This window comes from Phaethon aethereus, assembly GCF_964289735.1.
Source record: "Phaethon aethereus genome assembly, chromosome: 2".
Classification (NCBI taxonomy): domain Eukaryota; kingdom Metazoa; phylum Chordata; class Aves; order Phaethontiformes; family Phaethontidae; genus Phaethon; species Phaethon aethereus.
In genome coordinates, this window is record NC_138582.1 from 39053101 (window position 1) to 39077992 (window position 24892).

At 42.2% G+C, this 24892-nt stretch overlaps 1 protein-coding gene across 1 annotated transcript in view; it reads left to right on the plus strand.

Annotated features, from left to right (window-relative positions):
* Positions 1–567: 567 nt before the first annotated feature.
* Positions 568–24892, plus strand: part of CPA6 (carboxypeptidase A6) — a gene marked incomplete at its 3' end in the record, with an annotated part of 84504 nt that continues 60179 nt past the window's right edge. Inside the window, exon 1 of the mRNA XM_082014652.1 lies at positions 568–1050. Within this exon, the coding sequence (XP_081870778.1) occupies positions 938–1050 (113 nt within the window). The 5' untranslated portion in view covers positions 568–937. The remainder of the gene's footprint in view (positions 1051–24892) is intronic.

A 24892-nucleotide genomic window follows, 5' to 3' on the forward strand; every position in this document is an offset into this window, starting at 1 on the left:
ATGTTCAAATGTCAGCTGGTTTTATTTGTCTACAGCCCACTCGTTCTTTTTGCCCTCAGAGAGGCTGGAAATCGGCTGGTTTTGAAACACTTTTTGCTCCTTTTTATGAAAGTCAACAATAAAGGTATCCAAGGGGCTATCAATTTATTCCATGTTGGCATTATATTTTCACCTTTTTCTCTAACGAGTACTCCATGTGTTTTCTATAAACTACAATTATTTGCAACAAAATTCTCCCCATTTTCCTTGCTATTCACAGCACTCCAGTGACTTATCTCTACGTGGGTCTTTCACCCTCACCAGTGTGCAAAAGAGACGGCAAACCCCCAGTTTTCCAAAGAATGCTGAGTTTTATTTTATTATAGCAGTCTCTCCTCCCCATCCCGCAACTCAGGCCCAAGACTTTTGGCCACACTGGTAACTTGAAATCCCGCTTTCTCCTCCCTTCGTGGCTCCTCATGGCCTCTCCGCCGCTGATGTTTGACGTAAGCGTGTCTCTGCCCTCGCATCACACTCAACTCTTTCGCCCAAGCGGGAAAACCGCGGCCACAACCCGCCGCTGCCTCTCCCTGCGCGCTGACCGCCCCCCGCCCGCCGGCCGTGCCGCAGCACCTGCCGCCGCAGCCCGCCCCGCCGCTCCCGACCGAGCCGACGTGCCCGCGGGGGGCTGCTCGCCGCCGCCCGGCCCTTGCCAGCCCACGGCCCCCCCAGTCCCCTCCGGCGGGCGGGCGGGCGCGCCCCTCCCCGCCCCGTCGCCGTGCCCCGGCGGGGCTGCGGGCGACGTCCTCCCCCGGCTTTCTCCCCTCGCCGCCGGCGACCGGCGGCACCTCCGGCCGCCCCGCTGCTCCCGGCCCCCCTCCCCGCCTCCGCGCCGGCTTTGTCTGCGCGGCAGCCGCCACCTGGGGCGGGCGGCGGCGGTCCCGCACCGCGCCGCAGCATGCGGCTCCGCACCGCGCCGCTCCGCCGGCGCCCTGCCGCTCTCCTGCCCCTTTGTCTGCTCTGCCTCCAGGCTGCGCTGCCGCTCCGCGCCCACCGCGGCCGCTACGCCGGGTAAGTCCGCCCGCCCCCCCCCTCCGCTCCGCTTCCCCAGCAGCGCCGCAGGCGGGAACCGGCTGGTGTGCGCGCCCGGGCTGCCCTTCCGCGGCCGAGCCGCCGGCGCGCTGGTTTCCACCCCGCTGTAGCGACGCTCCGGCGCTTTCTTGCGATAGGCACTGGAAGTCTCTGCTAGCAACAGGAAGGATGCTCCATCGGGGGGGAAACCAACCCAAAAAGTTTTAGTGTTCTTGTAGAAAGAGAAATTGCGATTGTGCAGGAAGGAGGGGAAAAAAAAGTTTTAGGGGCTTCACCGTGCTCTGAAATGAACGAAGGTTTGTATTTTCCTTTAGGTGACAATTTTAATGGAATTTACAGTTGTTTTTTGAAAAGGTTGAACAATGTGCAGTCTTACTTAGTGCATGAAAAGCGTAACCAATAAGGGAACTTGATTAAGCTCCCTGTAAGCAAGTGAAGTCTTTTACATGTACTTCAAAGTAGACTTTTTTCCCTTTTTTTCATTTGCAGTGCAAATTGTGTTAGGAAGATTGAACTAAGTAGTAGTAAAAAGCAAACTGTTGTATCGTTGCTAGGCTTTGCTTCCAAAGTATGTGTTCTTTTTGCCTAGTTTAAAGACTTTGTTTTTATAAAGTATTTAACAAAACTGATAGGTTTATGATGCAAGTGAAAAGACAGTCAAATATAGGAGCATTAGAAGCCAGTGGCATCTTTTCACATACAGTATATTCAAATATTCAAATACATTCAAATAATATTCACATACATTCATTCAAACTGACCAGCAAATTCCTCAGGATAAGCACACCTCCCTGTGGAAGGAGAAGCTATATTTTTATTTTATTGAAGTAGCCAACCAGGCATGGAAATTCCACTACTAAAATGAAGTTCAAAAAAACCATGCGCTGAGCTTCAAGGATTTGGTAACGTAATACGAAGCCATTCACCCCTGGGTCACTATTAGTGATAGAAAGTAGTTAAACAATTGACAGCTGTTTCACCATCTCTGTTCAGTTCCTTGTGTCCCAGTATCTCTCTGCACTGCGAAACCAAACTGCCCCCCCCAGTCAGGAGCCCTCCTGGCAGTGCCAGAAAGGAACAGGATGGAAAACTAAACTGTTCTTTAAAGCCATAAGTTTTGTGCAGCAGCACTGTTTCTCTCTGTCCGGAGCCCATTGCGCAGTCATGGTCTCAGTAAGACACAATTTTTTGAAATTCAAGATTGTATTCAATTTATTTGCAGATAACATTGAGATGAATAACACATTCCCAGTGCTGGTACATAACTTTTTCAGAATATTAGTTACATGAGCTAGCTATTGATCAATGTACGAGATGTCAAAATGCGCGTTTTAATATCCTCTAGGTTTAGGTGAGATTGTCAATCTATAATCAAGTTAGTTAAAATAGAAAAAAATGCACGTAGATTCAAGTATTGTACCTCTTCCAATTTATGTGATTCACTAACTTTGTTAAAGTTTTAAAAATCATTTTCTTGTTTAAGCATTTTATGTGCTGTGGGTGACATGCGAAAGACCCACCCAAACTCTCCCTGTTGATCCCTGTCCTAGAAGCTTTCGCATAGAGTCTGGTCTGGAAAACTGCCAAATTCTTGCCCCATTCCAGAATTTGGGCAAGCACAACAAAAATCACTAGTCAAAAAAAAAGGCTAGAGTTCATTATAAAAAGTCTTGGTCAATAGACGGTTGTGGTAGGGGGCCAAGATACATTTACAAGCCTTGATGACAATGTGGTCACATTTGTAACGGAAACCAGAATGTGTACCACATGTGTAATGCAAACTGGAAAAATAACCTGATAGTTTTCCCACTCTACTGATCTTTTCCATTTCTACTATCCTGGCATTATTTGTGTCAATAAAAGAGGATGAAAAATTAGTTTGAAGCAGGATGAGGTTTCTTTAGAATTATGAATATATCTTGTTCTTCCCATTTTCTGTCATCAGCCCAGTGTCCTGGGGAGGATCATTTAATTTCCTCCATGTGTGCGATTGATTAGAAACAGCTGAGCAGGTATTGCCATCACGGCTGAACCTGGTCATCACCCAAGGGGAAAAAAAATTTGGTAGCGGTTTTTTTTTCTGAGAAAGACGATCAGGAGGTGAATATAGTTTTCTAATGTTTATCCTTAAAAGGGGTGTCCCAACCACCTGACTTCATTTTGTGGTAAGAAATGTGTTTCAATCCTAGTCATTTCTATCGTGTCAGAAGCTGTACCATATAGGGGAAAGGCATAAATATAATTAGGGCAAAAGGATGAGAGAAAAAAAGCAATGGAAAACATTTCTTTCAAACTCAGGCCAGTACTAGGAGGCACAGAGCAATTATAGCTCTTTAGCTGAGGACTCTGACCTAAGACAATTAATTGGTATTGCACATGTTTCTCCAAACTGACTTCTCCAAACTGTGTTCAGAGCAGGCCCAGTATGCCACATGGACACATCTTTAAGCAAATGCATTCCAGATACCTTTGGGAAGCCAACGAATAGTTGGGGAGTCTCAGTAAAGAAGTAGCAGCTCTCATGCCCACTGAGTTCTTGCAAAGATGGAGGCACAGGTGTATTTGCCTTTTGCTGCCTCACACAACACACAGGAGTTCAGCCTGTCGCTGTGCTCTTGTGCCTGCAGGAACTCAAGAGGAGCTTGGAGCCTTCACCTCTAAAAGACACTGCTAATCAGCAGTTCCCGGGGAGATAGGCATGGGAAGGTACGCATCAGGGTTTGGACAATATATGTGGTATATTCAAGAAGGATACTCCAGGAGGTCATTACCAGACGTTCAATAGAGGCAACAAGGATAACCAAATGTATGGAATGATTTAAGTGCCTGAAATAACCAAGTAAGCTTTGGTCTCTGATAGAAATAATTTAGGGCCTAACAGATGTCTACAAGCTTTGAGTGACGTGGAGGTGGTGGATAGAGATCGGTTGTTCACTATTTCTTCCGGTTACAGAAGTAGGAGGCGTAAAACGTATCTAGTAGGAACCAGGTTGAAAAGAAACTTCTTCACCCCACAGGTGTGAGACCTGTGGAAATCCTTGCCGAAGGATGTGAAATGTTTACAAGGATTCAAGGGGGGTTGACAGGTCTGTGGAAGAGCAAGTTACTAGGTATGCTGCTGAAATGACATCCAGCCCAGGAGATCACTGCCTTGAAAGTAAATGTAGGTTGGGAGAGTACTCAGCGGTAGTATCATACACTTCTGCCTCCTTGTCGCTCTTCCTTGTCTTTTGACAGTTTTACAGAGTAGGGTACTGGAGGAGGTGGACTTTTTGTGGGTTTTTTGAACGAATGCAGCAATCTTCCTAATCTCTTAGGAATCATATGAAGAAGGAGATGACTTCCATTGGCAGGTCAAGATTTCTTAGGACAAAAAGCCTCTCTCTCATTTGTTCTTTAAAAAACACTACTAAGATCTTTCTACTCCAGCTTATCTACCTCCACCTGTACATGGCGGTTGGGCATGTTCCCTCCATTTTCTACCCCACTTTCTGTTCTTCCGAAGCCTTTTCAGAAGTGTGCCTCATCTCACCTCTGCTCTCATCTCAAATAACCAAATGCAGGCAAAGGCTGAAAAAACTTGGCCAGTTCTTCTCTGAGGTTTTTGTTGGAGGTTTTGGAGTCTTTTTAAATACTGCATCGAGATGTTAACTCCTCCAAAATGTTATTCTTCTGGAGGCTGCAGTGCTGCAGATAATTGTCCTTTCTCTTGGTCCGGTGAAGGCTATGGTACATGCTTACATTATTGTGTAACAACGGCGTAAAATAATCTGGGAGTGATGCTGAGATGGATAAAAAGGAAGCTGAAAACTTCAAAAAGGGTTCTGTAACCCAAGATATAATATGCTACTGGGACATCACATCCTGAAAATTGCATAAACCAACTGCTCATGTAGACAAGCACAGATAGCAAATGTGAGACCATTCAGCAAATTTCAAGTATTTTAATGCCCATTAATACCCCTACATACCATAGCTAAGTGCCTCTGATCCCACAATACCTTAAACACAATACATGGCAATTGTTCTGTCTCACGGAAAAAACACATGGGAGTGTGACGAAAACAAGTTGCTGAGGGAATTGAGAAGTGGAAAGGAACTCCTTCTGTGCTGTTCCCCTCTGCAGATTTTTTCCAAATGTTTTAATTGGGGACTAAAAGATCTGCTTTGCTGTGTAAAAAATGTTCTTGCTCTCAGCTTCTCAGCTCTCCTTCCCCACACCCAAGTCAAAGTAAAATGACACACACACAACTGGCAAAAAAAGCATTTGGAAAGCACACCACCAGCATTAGAAGGAAATTAATCATATTCATTCAGATGAAAACCACACTTAGTGCTTCTCTGGGTGGTGTCAGGGAGCTTTTAAAAGGTGAAAAGCTGTGAGCTCTCTAGCGCAAACAATTTTAAGTATCCTCTTTTCAAATAACTGATAATTCTGTAATCAAAGCACCACTGAAAAGAGCACAGCTCAGTGAAATCCAGAACTCTGGGACCTCTATACCTATTCTTGTCCCAACACCGCAACTCTAATTTTGTGCTTTCTCATCACCTGATATTCCCCCTGCACAGTATCATTTATGTTCTAGAGGAAAAAAAAACTTCTGCCAAATTTTGATTCTTTTTCTCTTCTAAGTCCATGATAGATTTGCCTTTTAAAGCCTCTCTGCCCTTCTCATTATAAGTGAGAAAAATGAAGTGTTTCAATTGCTCTTCCTTTCCCCTTTTTACTTCTTTTTTTTTAAACAATTGGAGCAACAGTGCACATCCACATTACCCAGGGGAAGTGAATGCCAGGCAAGGAGGCTCCCAGTTCGTTAACAGCTGTGTCTGAGCTGATCTCCAGGTTCACATCACCATGTGAGCCTGGTCCCTTACATGCCCAAATTGGGACCCCATTGGGTGGTGCTGTGGTTCCTGGCTGGCCTCTGCAGGTGGAAGAGAGGGACAGAAAGCATGGGGAGTAAGGGAAGGCATAAAAAATCAGGACATGGGCAAAGCTTGCACACATACGTGGGAGCTCTGAACCTTTCCTGGGTTTCCTACATTAGGTGAAACCTATGGTCTTCCAAGTAAGAATGATTCTCTGGGAAGTGTAAAACCAATTCCAGTAAATGTTTATACTTTCCTCGTTTTTAAAAGTATATATGTTATTAGTGGGAATGTAGTATATTATTAAAGAAAATTCATGTTCAGGCTTGGTTTTGAGTCCAACAATTATGTTCTGCAAAAACCAGGATACATTTAAGGTGTACTTAGACAAAGATACTTAGAAAAAAAAGAGAATTCATGCATCAAATCCATCTAGACCCTCAGTCTAAAGCAACCACTTTGAATCCACCAGCTTCACTGTCTCATGGAAGTAAGCATGCAGGGAAATACAGCTTTTCCCAGAGCTTCTGGTACTAGTTGCAGTGAACTGTAAAGCTCCCACTTCTACACTGTACCCACTTCCAGCTTCTGTTGCAGTGACTTCACTGTCCCAGAGTCACTCGTGGGCTTCTTAAAATGAAGTTCTCAACTCTGAATTGTTTTGTACAGGACTTTTAACAAGCACTTAACAGGGAATAGCTACTATATAAATTACTTACATATGAGTTTTTTATTAAAAAAAAGGAATTGAAAATATGTGAGCAATTCACATGAAAGATGGTGAAACTTACTTGTAGTCCAGAAGGAAAATCGTGGTTCTAGAAGGAGCAAATCTGAAAAAGGGAGGCTAAAAATCTGCTTTTCTTGAATACATTGCCAATAATTTGTAGGGAACTGTAGTTTCACACACTGCATAGGATTGTATCCCACACTGCACAATAAACAGGATCCTAAGGTCTCCTGAAATCCTAGTATCTGTAAAAATGTCATCCATGTATCTGAAATGGCCTTACATGGTCAAAATGCCATAGGAGATGTTTATTGCTCTACCCAGTTGAAGGTGAACGGCCACCATTAATCATTTCTCACTGTCTCCAGGAGGTAAACTGTGTCATCTGTGTTTTGCAGAACTGTCCTTCACTTGTCTTTTCTCCTTAATTTTGCCTCTGAATACATAACAGAAATTGTACTCCCTCTTCTACTGTAGAACATAGTACTTAACGGTGCGCTGTGTGCATAATGTTCAGGCAAAAGTCAAGAAAGAAACAGATATGCTGATCATACATTTGGCATCTGTTCAGTAGTCCTGTAAGCAAAACCTGCTGGGAGTATGCATATAGCAGGGAAAACTGAAAACAGGCAGGGTACTTCACCATTCAGTACTTTTACTGTTCAAGCAGTATGGTTTGTTTTGCTCCCAGGCAGGAGATGGGAAGAATTTTCCTGCAGTTTGACCCTCTACACCAAAGCAATGTAAAATAAACAGCATTGTTTACTGTCCCCTGCCCACCTAGCTTACACATTTATGCTATCAGTATTATTTTTCATGCAGAAAACAATTTCCAGTGAATCCTGTACGCGCCGTTCTATTGACCATGATAAGCAGGTTTGGTTGCAAAATGAGAACCAATAATTACAATTATACATTAGACCTGTCTCTGAAAACCCTGCTGCAGGCAAAACTCCTTGCAGAACTTAACAGGACTTCTGCTGGTCTCAGATTTGCAGGAACAGCAAACTTCTGGAGACAATTAGGCACGATCCTAATTTTTTTTTCCAGTAAATTTTGATTCTGACTTAAAGGTTTTGTTCACGTGGTTGAGTACAAAGATGTCTTTCTGATTTGATATGGGTGTTACAGCAAAATGTGCATGGATTTTAAGGGTGCTACTAATTTACACCTGAATATATTGGACCAGAATCGGACCTTAAACAGACACTGATTCTAAGGAAAGCATCTGCAAAGAAAACTCTAAAACTGCTTTTTGTGCAAAGGCACCTGAGGGTAGATGAGCCAAAGTACTCTGTACTGGCAAGATAGTCAGACCAACAAATGGACGGGGACAATATATTCCATTTTTTTCTAATACTTTGCACCTTTTGAGCTTGCCAAATGAGGAGGAAGGCCAAGAACTTCACCGCTTTCTTGTGAACCTCAAAGCCGGGCAGTGCTCATCACCCAGGAGGAGCAAGGACGCCTGGTCTTTGGGCTGGGTGCTGACACAGGCTGGCGTACAGCAGCCGGCGGGGAGTACGAACCCGTTCCTTCTGCCTCTGTCTGCTCCGTGCAGGCTGAATGCTCTGGAGAACAAGGTTCTGCCAAGCCCCCTCTTCCCCCAGGGAACGATGGACTTGCGAGTGTGCTTATTTAAAGAGGAGCCACACCATAAAGTTACCAGGCAAAGCAATACACAGAACTTGCACTTGCTAAGGAGAAGATATTCTAGACTGCTTCAATACAGCCATGAAAAAAACAGAACTATCTAATCAAATCAGAATATTTTTTCTTTTCTTTATGTTCTGCAGCTCAGTTACAGCCTCTATATGGGGGGGGCTACCAAAGAAGGACCTTGAAAATGAGTTTGTAGGGGGTTTATTACAGTAAAGTTAGTCTAAGAAAAACTTGCTGTTTCTTATATCATACCATAATTCAGATACCTTCAGGACAGTTAATGATACAGTTTGCTACACCTGGTTGAGTCAGAGGGAGAAAAAGAGGCTCTTTTTATTTCTAATTTAGGTTTTTGTGTTGCATTTGGATAATAACTCATGATTACAGTATCCTACAGGTTTGAAAACCACAGGTAAGCAGCATAAACAGTGTCACATCTTAAATACAAGACAACATAATGGCTTGTTAGGCCAGAGGACTAGAAGATTTTTTTTTTTTTGAGGGACAGGTGGCATGCATGATAAAACTGTAATCCATAGACAGATGTTAAATGTGAATGTTTTGACAGTTATTGTTGGGTTTTTTTCTCCCAGAGCACTGAAGGTGTTAACTTAAACCACTACAACTTAGCTGAAATAAATTAATAGATTAATGCATTGAATGTATTGGATTATGTAAGTATGGGATAGGACCCTGAAAGACAGTCAAGCCTTGAGGACAGATGTGAGAAATTACCTTAGCAGGCCCGATGAAAAACTGGTGCACTCTGATTTACTCCACCGTACTCCTACCAAGATTACCACCAGATGCTACTCCAAGGCTGCAGTGCAGCAATACAGCCAAACCCCGTTAAAACCTCCAATGTCCAGCTGCTGCCGGGGCAGGCGGTTGTGCTCCCGCTGTTCCAGATGTGCAGCTGCTGCTCAGGGACTGGCACTCCTCTGCCTGCAGCAAGCCAATTTCAGGAGCAGAGAGTGCAAAAAAGCACTTTTTCCCTTTTTTTTTTTTTTTTTTTTGACTGGACTACCTTTCAGCCTGTCAGGCTCTGATGTGGCTGCTGCAGAGCCTCTGGGGTTTTTGTGTTGGCACTGGGAAGGGGCAGGAGCGGCTGGTTTTTCTGTACCTGCCTGCGTACCTCAAGCCTCTCGGTGTCCTGCACATATGCACTGGAGCTGGTCGTCTGAAACCGGTTGATTCCAGGTGTGAACTCCAAGGAGTACACGGTGGTTTTACCTCGGCAGAATTTGGATTCCTGATCAGTCCCAACTGCCAGATTCCTCTCCAGACCAATGTCAATGGAACAATCCCAAATCAGTGTTTCAGGCTCACAGAGAGAATAGTGGGATGCTTTCTTATATCATACCATAATTCAGATACCTTCAGGACAGTTAATGATACAGTTAATGTATCCTTATTTGATACATTTTCAAATAAGGACCTTCCTAAAAGTGCAAAACCAAAGAAAACATTAACCCTGGTATTAGCCATCATCACACATGGGTTTTTGAAGCAAAGGGACTTCATTGTTCCTAATGTTTGAAGAAGCTGTAAATCCTTCTTTACGTAACAGATGAGACTGACGTGAGTGTATCTACAGAAAAATAAGCTCTATATTTATTAAATAGGTTGGTATTAAGCAAACAATAGCTGTATTTGTCAAGGAAACAGGGAAGACATTTAAATAAGGACGTTTTATTAAGAGCTTTGCTTTTTTTGTCACAGTGCAGTTTCAACAGGGAAATAAACCTTGGGTTCACTTCAACTGTGTCAGCCAAGAACATACTCTGCCTAAAACGTGTACCAAATAACAAGAGTCACCATGCAAGCACTCTGCCAAGTCTGGGCTAGTAAGCAGAGTGTCACAGCAGAATGAGCTCATGTCTTTGCCGGCTGTACATGGCGTAAACATGCCCTGTGGCACAAAGACAGCACGTCGTGTCTTTATCCCACTCCGTGACCAACAGGCCGGATCCCTGATCCATCTGCCTGTGGTAGTGATGATGCTAAAAAGTATATAGAGAGATCATTAATAGAACATAAAGTCTAAGTAATTTGCTTTCTTTGTGAAAAATTCACTAGTTCACCTTCAGTCTGTTCAGCTGAGGCTCTTTTTGTCTTGCTTTTGCCTAAACCAGTTATCTTAGTTTTGATATAGTCTTAAAATCATGGCCTATTCAAAAAAGCTTCAGAGGAAATCAAAGCATTGGCATATAAAGGGTAAAAGCTTTTATATTCACTATCCGACAGCATAAAAATAATTCCTGCTGTATTTCCTGACGCCTAGCCTAGAATTGTGACTGCAGGGAAATACGTAATTTTGCAGGTTTTGATCCCTACTGCAAGAGCTGTTTGTGTTCAACACTAAGCCATCCCAGGGGAGAGTGGTGGTTCTCCTCCGAAGCAGCTGCGAGGAGCAGGAAGCACAGGAACCCAGGGCTCCTCTGCTCAGCAGAAGGGCGACCGCGTCTTGTGCGGAGACTCGTCCGCTTGGCATGGGCTGTGCAGTGTCTGAGCACGTTTGGTCTGTCGTATCTCTCAGAGGCCCCAGGCAGAGAAACGTTACCTGGTCAACATCATCAACCTCTGTCAGACAGACACATGACAAAAGATGCTGATCTACTCTTGCTAGATGGTTCTGGGCCAACATGGAGACAGAAATGTGGGTGTCTCAGGCTCGAATTTGGTGAGGGAGGACTTGGGGGGCTTCAGCCTTTCCTCCTCTCTACGATGTATGCTGTTTGTCACATGAGGTAGTTATGTCTTTCAAGGCCTCACCTGCCAAAAGTGTGTATCAAATTAGGAAATAGGTGTCCAGTGAGTTCAAATGCTTTTGCAGTTCAGAAGCAGGTTAGCAGGTGTCACAGACCTCAAGACTTTAGGACCATCAACCTCTCACCCTAGCATCTAGGCCCTCCACGTATGCTTAGTCCTCAGCCAGTGGGCGGCATGCAACCCACAGGTGTTATTTTTCCTATGTCCCTCCCTCTTTCCTTGGACCTATCATCTCTTCTCCATAAGCTAAATGTCATTTTTTGGCTATATGATAACAAAAAGGCACCCCAAAAAGTCTGGTAGTCAGCACAGGCTGCCACTGCCCGACCAAAGTGGAGAACGATTTGTAATGGTTAGCACGTATCGCTCACAAACAGATGGGAAAACAGTACAAAACCGTAGAAAAATTCATTAGCTTAAGCCTCTGGGAAGTGATGGAAAAGTGAAGTAAAGCCAGTCTCCTACGTGGTAGGGAGTCAGTATAGACTAGTGCTCAAGACGAGTTAAGCCTTATGTCTCCTTTTTATGAGGGGCGACCTCTCCAAATGCTGGAAAAGCTGCACTGAGGAGTGATGGCTGGAAGGGTCCAGGGACCAGGAAAACCTGATCTTTTGCTTCTGCTGAATGAAACTGTAAGAGTGAGGAGAAAACCTGCCGGTTTTACCTTGTCAGACCAGATCAGCCCTCCCAATCTGCAGACAGCAAGACAGTGCCATGAAACAGTTCAGGGTCCAGAATTATAGAGAACAAGGGATCCACACTGCGCTCTGTGAAATCTGATCTTTCTCCGTTGTTTTTCTTTAATGCAGCATCCATTATCTCTGCTGAAAAAATACACACAAGCTTTTACGTATGGCAACTGCACTGGGGGTGGTCTTTGAATTCGAAGGCATTTGCTGGCGGAGCCTGCAGCAAGTCACGCCGGCTGCGGGATGCACAGTTACACTGCAAAAAAAGAAGCAAAAAGGAGGCAAAAAGCATTCTCCTGGATAGTTAAAGAGGACAGGTCTGTGAAAACTAGGAGGTCTGAGGAAAGAGGTTTCTAATATTCAGGTGTATTTACTGTGAAGTGACATTAACTGAGGGAAGCAAGATACAACATTTAATTTAAAGGTTTATTCTACAGGTAATGGATCTACCAGATTTTAGTTATCTTGTTAGAGCTAATGAGATCCAGTCTTAATGATGAGGTAGCTAATAGCTGGCCAATAAAAATACTAAATAATCATTCCGTTGAAACATATAAAATAAACAGAACAAAAAAAGGACTTTATGCAGGAGGAAAATGCAGGAATCTCACTGAGAGGACGAGTTTCACAGCAGCCAATGAAAAATATAATTATTAGGGTGTATTTAGCAATGGACAGTCCCTCTGCCCCACTGGAAAACATTACTTTTTTATGAGAAAAAATAACACAAACTTCAAGCAAACAAAAAACGAGTTTTTAAATCAGTTGTTGCATAAAAAACTTCGCTGCTTACAAGAATAAATAAATGGGAGAATTTAAGGTGATATTTTTAAAGTTATCAAATTGCATGCAGAGTATTTATTTTTAAACTTCATGGCTATAAAACACCAGATGTACAATGAAGTAATGTCAGGAGAAGACTGGAATCTGTTGTCTATGAGGGATAGGCAGATGCTCGCTTTTAGCAGCAACGTCTTGCTCATAAAACAAGAAAGTTTGCTTTCAGTGCAAGGACACCAAACACTCTTCACTGCCTTCAAGACTTGTGTCCCCATTGCCTGTGGGGTTTTGTTGTTTTAGGCTTAATTATTACTCATGTGAAAGAGGGAAGGGGGAGTTTAAAATTGGAGTTTATGGTGGAAGAAGGAAGAGTTGTCTCATGTCACGGTAGGGATTAACCAAAGGAAACATTGTCTGTTGGATGAGCGTGGCAGCCAAAGCCGAAAGGCCTTTGCTGTTTCGGCCACGTGTCTTGATGTATGGCTTAGGTCACTCCACTCTCTATTTTACCAAAGAAAAATGGAAGTACAACAAAAAGATGTATTTTTCATTTGAGATGGAAAAAACAAAATTCTGATATAAATGCAAAGTATCACCTCATATATTGTGCTGCTTCTTGGATAATACAAGTTTTTGGCAGCTTATTCATAGCCACATAGCGTGCCAACTCCATTTTCCATGAAACTTTATGTAAGCATAGCTGGGCACAAGGAGAGTATAACAAGAAAGAAGCTGCAGAAATAGGGAGCTCACAATTTAATGGTTTTGTACAGCTCTAAATTTGTGTGGTATTCATTCACATAACATATCAAGTGTAGCTCAGTGTGCACATATTTTGCACATCGCATCTTTATAGACTGAAATAATTGCAAATGGAAATTAATTCACGTTATGAATTTATCTGTGTACAATGTAAAAAAGCCAAATTAATTTCTAAGTGTATATTCGTATAAAAGCAGAGAATGTGATTTTAGCTGGATTTTTTAAAATTACCTAACAACAAAAATAAACACAGCTGTGTGTCTGGGTTCTGATTCTAGTGTTTAGTAGTGGACATGTACTGTTGCTGCTAATTTAAAAAAAAACCCTTCAGTTTGTAATTTTGCTAAATCCCATTCCTTCAGGCATATCAAAGCAGCTGTCCTCTTCTAGGCCAAAATATAGAGCAAGGCTGAGGTTCAATATTGATCACGGGTTTCAAGCTTTGTGCATAAGACAGTACAAACATTATATATTTCTTAATGTGAAATTTCGTCTCACTCTTCTCGTCCGTTTCAGTCAAATTGAGCTACATCCTATTTACCTACCAAAAACTCGGCAACACTAAGTAGACCAAACAAATCTTTCCCTTCCCTTGTTCCAGCATTTCACCTTGAGGTGGGGAGCAATTACATTAGAGGCTCTGTGTGATAAGATTGCTGGGTGCTACAGCAGCAGAAGCAGATTTTTAGTGAAGATGCTGCATGGGGGACATATCTTGGCAAGCAACAGCTCCCTGATGGAAATAGCATTTGGCATCAAAAGTTCTTTCACAGAAGGACGATGTACGTGGTTTCTCAGTTGTCGTTTTCAAAGGACCTTTCCTTTTGCTGGCTGCGCAGGTGCTGAGCTGAGATTACAGCCTGCTGTGTAAAAACCCGCTCCTTTTCCTCGTACCTGCCTCTCAGTTCTCACCCCGCTTCTGCTCCATCCTCGTGCCTCGTCGTAAACAGCCTGCAGAACCGTTCTGCGTAGGGACGGGCATTTGACCACGTGCTGGATCGGCAGATAACTCCGGGTCTTTCTTGCCTTGTGTCTGCAGTATAATCAAGTAATAGCGGTTTCAGCTCTAGCACAGGTCTTTTGAACAGTGAATCCAGCCGGGATGATAAATAGCGGTCTTATACAGGTGAAAATCAGCTTAACAATTTTTCATTACCATGAATGCTTTCAATTTAGGGTTTTGTTTTCGGTTGGACAGAATGCTGATCAGATGATTTGTTTAAGGAGCTAGCAGCTCTCTTCAGCATTTCGTTAATTTTTGTGAATTATTGGAGCAGGAAAGAACCTAAATTTCATTTATGAAATAAACTGATAGTTTCCATCAAGTATCAACAGACAAAGCTCCATTTCTTAATATGTTGGGTTGATATGAGCAAGGCTGAGAAATAGCTGATACCCGAGTGGAAGATTCTGCTGACATTTCAGAACTTGATATCTTGTTCTCCTGGATCCCTTTGGATTTTCTTGGTTTATTTGCTTGGTTTTAGTAGTTTTCTGGAAGTGAGAGCTGGAAATTGTGATCAATAAAGAGGCGGGTAAGCAGGAGGTCATAAACAGTATCTCCAAGAGACTTTTATCTACCCTGTTCCTTTCAGTCCAAGGTAAGTCACATCCTGGATGAAGTTGATAGGAATGTCCTTTTTCACTAAAAATTACATGTATGTTTTTATACATTCAGATATATGAATGTATAAATATATACGTATGTATTTTTATATATACATAAAAATATATATGTTCTTTTATACATACAAATATGGGCATCAACATTTCTGAAATGGGAAAGGCATCCATTACACCTCCAAACCTGTTAAGTCAAAGCAACACACACAAAGGTAACTGTCTTTCATACAGAAAGTATGAATAGCATGATGTCATTCAGTAATGTAGACTAAACAATCTGTCTTTTTCAGATAAAAACTGTAAAACCTTTAGAAGCATTTACTGTATCAGGTATCTGATGAAAATTACAGTAATAAATCTGAGATGGTTTAGAAACCGTATTCCCAGGGCAATTACAGAACGCCCTAGGCATCTGCTGTCTGCCTGCTGTTAGGCAGAACATGTTTGCACCATGTTTCATAAATCCAACTTTTGCAGCATGGAGTGTTTTCTTCTAAGAGCACAGCAGTGAATTGTCTAAACAAAATGAATGACCTAAAATCTCAAACGGAGAGTTTGGTATTTCAATGACAAAGACGTAATACTTAAAGGAGATCTCTGCATTTGTGGTTAAGCAAACTATATTCCAGATTGATGTTTAACAAATCATCAGCGCGGTAAATGCTTTTTAACAATCGAGCGATAAACAAATGTAAAGGCACGTCTCAGGAAATCAGTTGTTGGTTGTTACGACAGTGCATATAATGTCTGCTTACTACCACAGGCACCACAGGGCTCCAGCACGGAGAACGGTACTAAGGGGATTTGCTGTGCTTTGTCAGTGGGCTGAGCCTTTCGGAGTAGCCCCGTCGCCGTCTTCCGTGCCTTCTCCCAGTAGAAGAGCCAAACGCATCGCGCCACATTCGGCGTGAAGGGTCCAAGCCATAACTCAGTTGTAACCACATCTTGAACTTTGAAAACAGAGTCGCTGCTTTGCCAGTTAGTCTCGGGAGGGCAGCCAAGGTACTGCAGGGCGGTTTTGATGGAGTGACAGCAATGAAATCAGAATCCAGCCAAAACTGAACGCTCATTAATTTGAGGAAAAAGTGATTACCAGGCAAATAGGTGAGATTTTCACAAGTTCCAGTTCAGAGCGTTAAACCTTTTTTTACCTAGGTGAAAGCAAAAACCTTACATTCTAATTAGAGCTCTGGATTTTTTGCGTAGCAGAGCTCCCAAAAAGTAGATCATGGTAGCACAAGGGACTCCCAAACCCTACTGCATTAATTCTCTGCTCAAAGAATGTTCTTCAAGTTTATAGCTTTGTTGTTCCTTTAGATAAAATGAGTAACATTGCCACCTTATTTTCTGATTTTTTTATTTACCTATTGAATTGGTGGGGGAAAATGCAGATATTGATTCAGGAACCTGAATAATTCTGGGGAATATTGGCTCAAGAAGTTCATGTGTTGGACAGTTGATAGTAAACAAGCTGTTTTCTCCAAGAGTTACAAAGTTTTCCAAAGTGAATGAAACTGTAATGCATTTTAAGTCATGTTGTGACCAGAATTTCCCAACCTCACCCCACATTTCTACACAAATATTTGTATTATCTAGCCATAAACTGACTTTATTAAATTAAATAAGAAACTCCATATTCTATCTTAAGAACAATTTCTCCATAAATTAAGTCATATTGGTAACAGATTCTGAGCTCAAATAAGTCCAAAGCACTTGAAATAGTAAGATGAACTATATAAAGCATCATTTTTTGTGTTTTAAATTGGTAAGAAAGATTTTCAACCTTTTGTTTAAAGAAAAAAAAAAAGAAGAGCTCTTAGATATGCCAGTGATCACAATAACTCACATTACATTGTGAGCGTTTTACACTGTCCTTTTGGGATATCAATCACAGGACCCATAAGTGAAGAGTCAATAACGGAGAGTCGTCCAGGCATGAGACATCTGGGTTTTTGGCAGCCTACGCAGACTTTATATTGCCAGCTTTAAATTGGGCGTTTGAGTTTGCCACATGCTTTAACTGATGATGGGCTGTCTGGACTGCCATGTGTTCCTGGTTGCAGTAGCTTTAATATTTAATGTTAAGGCTTATTCCCCTCCCTTCTCTCTCCACACGGGTAAAACTTCGCACTCAGCCTAGTATTTAGGGCTGACAAACTTTCTCTTTTAAGCCTCTAAATATGCATTTTTAATTGGTTTTCTAAGGACTGGGACAAATTTACAGTACTACAAGAACTATGATCCTGAATATTCCTGTGTGTCAGCCAAAGTTCTACACTTGCAGATATTTGAAAGAAGCAATTAGAAGAAGATTTCCCATCTGTACAAGACCATTAATACATCCACTGACTGGTTAGAAACTTCTCAATCTCTTACTTTACTAAACTGAGTCTGAAGTTAATAGTTTCTAGCTTGGCTACAGGCTCTGTTATCAGAAATCTATTACTAGAGGAAATCAGCTGGAGGAACAGTGTTGTCAGTTACGAAAATGAGTCTAGGATCAAACTGGCCATGTCATCTGAAACATGGACTGGAAATGGTCCCATTTATGCATATCTTATTTAAGGCATTCTGCAAAGAAGCCCCTTACTGCTTTTAGAAGTAGATGGAAGCTGCTGTTAGGGAGAAAAAGAATTCTGATGGTTCTCTCTTGGCTATTGATTAGTGCACCTTCAGAAATCGCTACTGCCGTCGAACCTGGGACCAGTGATGGGCCACACAACGGATTATGAATCTTTCATAATCTGATATAAAAAACATTGTAGTGTGGTGTTACTAAGTATGCTGTTAAACTGATTTGAAAACCATTAAAATAGTTTCATTTATAATATTGGTATATAATTGGGAGCGTAAATAAAAGGGCCTCTGCTTCTTCTCTCATTTTCACTGCGAACAGTGGGACGAGGGAAGTCAGACGCTGCTTTGCTCTTTGGAGGATGCCCAAAGGCAAGTTTTAAGTGTTGCTCATTAAGTCTCAGCATCAAGGAGACTTACAGCATCAGGAAATCTCTTCACTTTTCATATCCATTTCTTACCACAGAAAATGGCAAGCTAGCAGCCACCCTGCTCCGGTCCCTGAAGCAGCCCACGGATCCGGTGCATTCCTGTGTTACGCTGTATTTGTCTGGTCATGTGTGATAGCACGGTCCTTTGCAACAGTCATAACACAGCACCAGGATGCCGCGCACTGCTGCGGCAAGCTGTACCGAGCTCTAGCAGATTACCAGGCTTCCTGTGGACAAATAGCACCCAAATACTCATCTACCCGGGGATTTAGGCATCTGTTCACTTTATCTACTGAGCTGATAGCCTCTTTGTTACACAGTTCATTCTCTTGGCAATTGACCTTCAGAATAAATGTGGAATGCAAACCTTGGAGCATATAAAGAGCCTCTAAAAGTCTATCAAGTCACTTAGTAAAATCCATCACTTTTGGCTCAGGCAAAGTACTTCCTAATTTAAGGCTGACATTTCTATGTTACTCAAAAATAGCTAAGCATGAACACTGAAAAGAGGAAAGAAGCTAGAAGCATCAGAATTAGTGGTTAAACTTTTACAGCACTTAATCTTAAAAGTTAGGCTAATGGCATGAGACTCTAAAATCTGTCAGAACAGAGAATTTATGGTTTTGCAGAAGACCTTTAGAAAGCTATACTCATGCGTAGCTGGATCATTAAAATATTTTATGGAGAAGTTTTGAAGCAGAGTGCTTCGGTTTCATTGGCACTTGCTTAAAACTGTAATATTTCACATGAGAATCTAATGTGGAACTGAGAAGGCTTATTTTACACATTTAAGTGTGTACCAACTTTGATAGCATTCAGATCTCAACACTTCTGTAACATAGTGCCCCTGTAGGCAGAAAACATCTGTCAAGTAGAACTGGTAAAAACAAAAGTTACTCTGGGTGTTTTTTGATTAAATTGGCCTTCAGCAGAATAGAAATTTCTGAGAGAGTTTTTCCGTGCTTTCACTGACCCCAAAAAAGAGGCGGCAGAGGTATTAAAAATACATTTTAATAAAAATCTCCTGGAAGTAAATACATTAACTTCCTTCTTATTATTTCTCTGTAAATAAATAAATTTCCCGAGTAGTTAGCAAATCAGGATTTACCTCAATTATGACAAAAGTTTGAGGGTGAAAAATTCTCTCACCAGAAGGCAGGATGACTTGTAGCTCATGTGTTAATGACATGGATTTGAGTGGGGGAAAAAAGTTTTCTGCAGGCAATAGTGTAGGGTACATATCCACGCTCTCAAACATAGTGGTCTTCTGTAGAAAAATATGCCCTCCAGTACTTATACTACCTTTGGTAAATTTAAAGTATGGCTTCTGGTTAAGTTTAAACCTAAGCAAAGGTCTACTTATAAGTCTTGGCATATTGAGTCAAAATAACCATCCTTTCAGGTTATGTCTATCTTAGCAATTAGTGCTATGTAGACACGCTGATGAGACTGGATCAGGACTGCTGCTGAGGACCAGACCTTCTCCACACTATATGAATCTGGTTGGGTTTTGTTTTGGACTGGCTGAAAGCCTGTTTGTGGTTGGGGCACATGGTGTGCACCTCAGGTGCATCTCTCAGTTCATGCTCATTCCAGTCAATGCACCCTCAGACTGGTCCATCGTGTGACAAGCACCCAGAGGCTGCGTTGTAGTGCAAGCCACATCTTGGTAGGAAGGGACACTCAGGTTCCCTTCGGAAGAGCACTTCTGATCTGTATTAAAATGTTTATAGAATCATAGAATAGTTTGGGTTGGAAGGGACCTTTAAAGGTCATCTAGTGCAACCCCCCTGCAAGGAGCAGGGACATCTTCAACTAGAGCAGGTTGCTCGGAGCCCCATCCATTGAACGTTTCCAGGGATGGGGCATCTGCCACCTCTCTGGGCTATGTAGCTGCTGTCCCTCTCCCAGCACTAACACCTAAAGAATAAGGTGCCTGAAACACTGCAGCTGTTAAATAGCATGCCTGCAGCAAAGGTTTTTTCCTAATCTTCATCATTTATCATTGATAGAAGGACTGGAATCTCTGAAGTGTCTTGGAGGAGGATACAAAATCACTGTATTTGTGATTAGTTGTTTTTGTAATTTGTGGGTACAACAGGGAGTAGCTTCCTTCCAGAGCAATCCGCAATTCCTTTCTTTGTACATTTTCTAAACGCTTTACTCAGCCATTGGCTCCTTTTTCAGAAGAATATTTTCCCATTGTAATCAGATTTGTATTGCCTAAAAATGAAGTCATTGCCTGCTCCGTACCAGGAATGTATTTAAAGTAGCAGACTTTGTCCTCTCCTTTGCTTTTCAGCCCAGACATGATAACTGTAGAAGCAAATGTAGTTAATATAAAGCATTGCCATATACTGCCTGTTTGTTGGGACCTGTATATGCTGAAGGATGCTGTGTCAGTAATTATCCAGATCACCTCAAATCAGTGTCCTCAGAGATTAGAAATTGGCTGGCTGGCTAACGACTGAAGCAGCTCAGGGTCATTCATACCATTTCTTTTGTTAGCTGAGGACTGAAATGAGTCATATTTAGTGAACAGTATTTGTCCTTCAGTAAAAAATTATATTGGAGGAAGCAAAATGTTTACCTGTGTGTACCTGAGCCACCCATCTGAGTGGACTTTGCGGAAACGCCTCGTCAGCCTTGGCCTGGGTGGCAGGTCTTGCGTGGTTGGGGAGAGCCGCGTGGTCGGCTCAGGTCCGCGGCTGTGACCGCGCGCGGTGCCCGCCCGGCACCGTCTCGCTGGGTGCTCTCGGCCTTCTCAGCTCCTGCCGGGGGAGGAGGCAGGTTTGTGGGCATCACCATAAACCAGCCCCATATACGTTAGCTACGTACGCACCACACCCAACACAAAAATAGCGAAGCATGAACTCTCAGTATCCATTTTTTCCTTGAACTCGCTTGCAAAAGGTGTCTTTTGAGCCCTTCCTTTATGGAAACCAAGACATCAGTAGCAAGAGATACAAATTCTCAGACAACAAAAAGTGGTTAATACCAGGCTTTCACTTTTGAAGTTACTTTAAATGGAGTCGTATTACCACAAGCAGGCTTAAGAAATGTAGGGCGAGTCCCAACAGCCGTGGAGATGGACTGAGGCTGGGCTGAAGAGCTAAGAGAAGACACAAACTTGTCTGGCGTTGGCAGCTTCCCTTGTAGTAAACTGAGCACAACTGTTCACGGCTTCTTGCTTGAAGGCCGAGGGGGGAAACCTCCCCCTAACAGACCACGTGGCCTTATTCTCCACATTACTTCGCTTTTATGGGTTACTGAAAAAAAGGTGAACAGTTTCTGCAAGGGCAAGTCAAAGTGCTTCAGCATCGCACTGCTGTTCCTTGCGCAGGTGACACTACAACCGAGCATCCGTCTGGCTGTCACCTCCCGCGGGTATGTCTAGAAGACTGATCCAAAATAGAGAGCTCTCCTTGAGATGCTTTGGTAAAGGTAACCACCTTCTGACCCATGCTAACATTCAGAGAATCTCAAAGCAATTCTATATTACGTATGCCTTCCAGAAGCACATCAAGAGGTATTTAAGGAAATTAAAGTACTTGAGGCGTTAAGGAAAGGGAGAGGGAAGTGACTTGCTATAGGCACCATGGCAGAAACAGTTGCTGGAGGCGGGCAACTGGCTCTGGTCTGGGCAAGTGGGATTACTGTGGCTATCTGGGGCTCCTGCAGAACGGTCCTTCGTACAGAGATGCTGGACACTTCATTAGATCTGCAGTGTGGTAGTGCGTCATTTAATACTTGTTTGTACATTCAGTCACTCAGTATGTGTTTCTTAACGTTCAAGTCTGTACTCCTTGAGCTAAAATGCTACTGCAGAGTTTTCTGCTTACAAAAACAAACAAATTCACTGCTTTACTCCCTTTTCTTTCACATTTTTCAGCAGTTCCTTATTGTTATGCTGAAACTGCATTACCCAGCTTCTACTTGACATCATTTCGATGTGAATACTTTACTCTGCTACTTCCTTACATTGTTTGCTTTTACTGTGCACTATTTCCCAGTTGAGTGGTAGTAAAAAGTTTGGAAATCTACTACTACTTAGAAATATTCATGTGTATTAATTTTAATATTTGTTAATTTTCATAATCATATTGCTCTGCTAACAATATTAATAAGAATTTAATAACATCATCTTTGCTGTTCCTGTAAAAAGATAATGAAAAGCAGATGATCTAACATCCTTCTGTAATTTATTTTCCTGTACAGCTTGCAAAGGTTTGTCATTACCAGAAAAGGATTTAGAAAAGACTAGCTTGACTTTTCAGCCTTTTCAGAAAATCGAAATGCTAAATGTAATAGATGAGCTAAATGTGAACAATGAGGTCTAAAAGTAGACTTTTTTTTGCTCCATCAAATGGGCATATCTGAACCAGCCTATTGTAGCACTCACTACAAGCAGTTTATTCCTGTATTAACAGACCATATAAAATACATAATTGCCATGTTAAGCATAGCTGTACGGATCTGTTAGGAGCAGCTTACAAAGTCCAAACATTCGTAGTATAACCTAATCGTCACTAATCATTGCTGATGTTGCTACAGCCTCTTTTATGAGAAGTCAGAAGAGCGTTAGTATGGGTGATTCCCAATCCTAGAGCCCTTTTCTGCCACAGAGGAAGAAGAACAGCCTGTAATAAGTTTCAAACTAAAACTGAACAGTGAAAACAAAAAATATTTAAAATACACTGTACTTAGGAGGTTCCTGTGACGTGGTAAACTTCCTTCACTATGTCATTAAGACCAGGCACGTAAACAGGAGTTTTCACACGCTGCCTCATTTATATCTGTGCTGTTCTGGGCTATTTTATGCCTACTAAATCCCTATTCTGGATTTAATTTTTCTCTCCATACAGAATGGGAAAGTTTCTGGAATCTCCCATCATTTCCCGCTCACCCAAAATTGTCATCATTGTCAAAGGGTGTTTCAGGCGTAGGCTGTTATTCCAGCATGCTTCAGCTCAGTTAGCCACCTGGTATCATGGGGACGGTGTCGGTGTCAGCAGCTTTGTTGGGTATTACATCTGACTCACCCTACAATCCGGATACTTTTAAACAGAAAAAAAAAGCGATCAGGATTGAAGGTGTTGCTTTGAGGGCTGTACTGCAGAAGGTTTTACTTCTCCATGCAAGGTAGGTACCTTTAAAATGAGTTGTGTGGCTGATCTCTTCATGAACTCATGTTTGTAGAAAGGAGCAGCGTTTTACTAGAAACCTACAAACGTTATGTCCCATGGATCTTCAGTCTGTCACGATACAACAAAATCATCCTGTCTATTCACAGCACTCTGCTAGAACTTGTGGGAGTGTTACAGTACTGCGCAGGGGAGACCTTTGGAGTCGGCCTCATTTTCAGGTGTATTGAAATTACAACAAGCTAGCTAGATAGGTGCAGTTAAGCTAAACATTATTATCTTAACCACAAGCAGATTTACCAGTTTTTGCTTAGGGAAATCTTGCCATGGCATCCTCTAAGGTCAGGACATTAGTGAACTAAGAGGCACAGAAGCTTATGCAGGATTCCAAGTCGTCCTGCCCAAACAATTGTTAATACAATAAAGAAGTAAATCCCAAGATTTTACCACTGTAATTATGCAACATATCTCCAATATTCCCTTAAGTCAGCAGTGATTTTGTAGAGAACTGACACAGCATTAATCTAGTGGAGAAAAATTATTTCTCATGCAGATTATGAAAATGGCAAAATATAATTGCCTTAATGGCTGGTGCAGCTGCCTTACAGGAACTGTCTTCAGACAATAAGTAATTTCATTGCCACTAAAATATTTATTTCCCTCCCCAAGCCTTCAGTTTGATTTTGTTTTTTAAATGGTATTCTGCATTTGGTGTGCTTTGGTTTTCTTCAGCACTGTAGGTTCCATTTTTCAATGATAGGATAGCAGGTCAGTCTTGTGTAAGATACTCAGGACTGGTTTGTGCCTTGAGGAAAAAGAAAAAAAAGAATTAGTTTTAGAAAATCCAGATCAAAGGAGAGTCAGATTGCATATATGCATATAAAGACTAAGTTCAAAGATTCAGACCCATCAAATTATGCATAGCTGTCTTGTTTATATGTGTGACTCTGTTATACACTTCCTTCCCGTTAGTTGCCCGCTGTTAACTGAGACTGCAAACTTGTGAACTACTATGAAGATGTTTAAATTTAGCATCCTGAAGTCTTTTTTATCAAGATACATAGTTAAGCAGGTGCAAGAGCTGTGATGTATGTGTTACAACATCATTAGGGCTCAAGACTGTCTTACGTGCCTACACAGGGCCTCTCACAAGAAAATACTAAATATCACTTGAAGAAGTGCACTGCCCTGAGAAGCAGCTGCAATCACACCATGAGCAGAGCTCTCCTGGGTCACCTTTCATTTTCTGGGGAGCCTGGCCAGGAAGCCGCTCCGCTCTAATTCTTGCCCACCACGTACTCTACATTACTTATCAGTTCTGTTTGGGTTTTTTTTTTAAACTTCCACTTTTGACACTGAAAAAAGCAAAAACAGGCTGGATCCACCTGAATGAACACTAAAATGTGTGGCAGCCCATCTCAGCAAGTAATCGGCCAGCACACACATCAGCCCTACACTTCTCAGTGTTGCCCCTGAGAAACCTTGTGCCAGGTTGGAACGTAAATTTATGGTGATAAAAATGCATGAGTAGGATAAAATACAGTATCCTGGTGGGCTAGACAAATGCAAAGGTGTTGGGAGTCATGCACAGCCTTTATGAAGGGAGCCCCATGTCCAGCAAAGTGAGTCTGGTTGGCTTCCACAGCCCGGCTCCTAGATACAGCTGACCTCAGGCTTCCCATGGGTGCATCTGAATGGCCGTTGCTAGTACTTTGTAGAATCACAGAATCATTAGCATTGAAAAAGACATTTAAGATCATCAAGTCCAACCGTCAGCCCGAAACC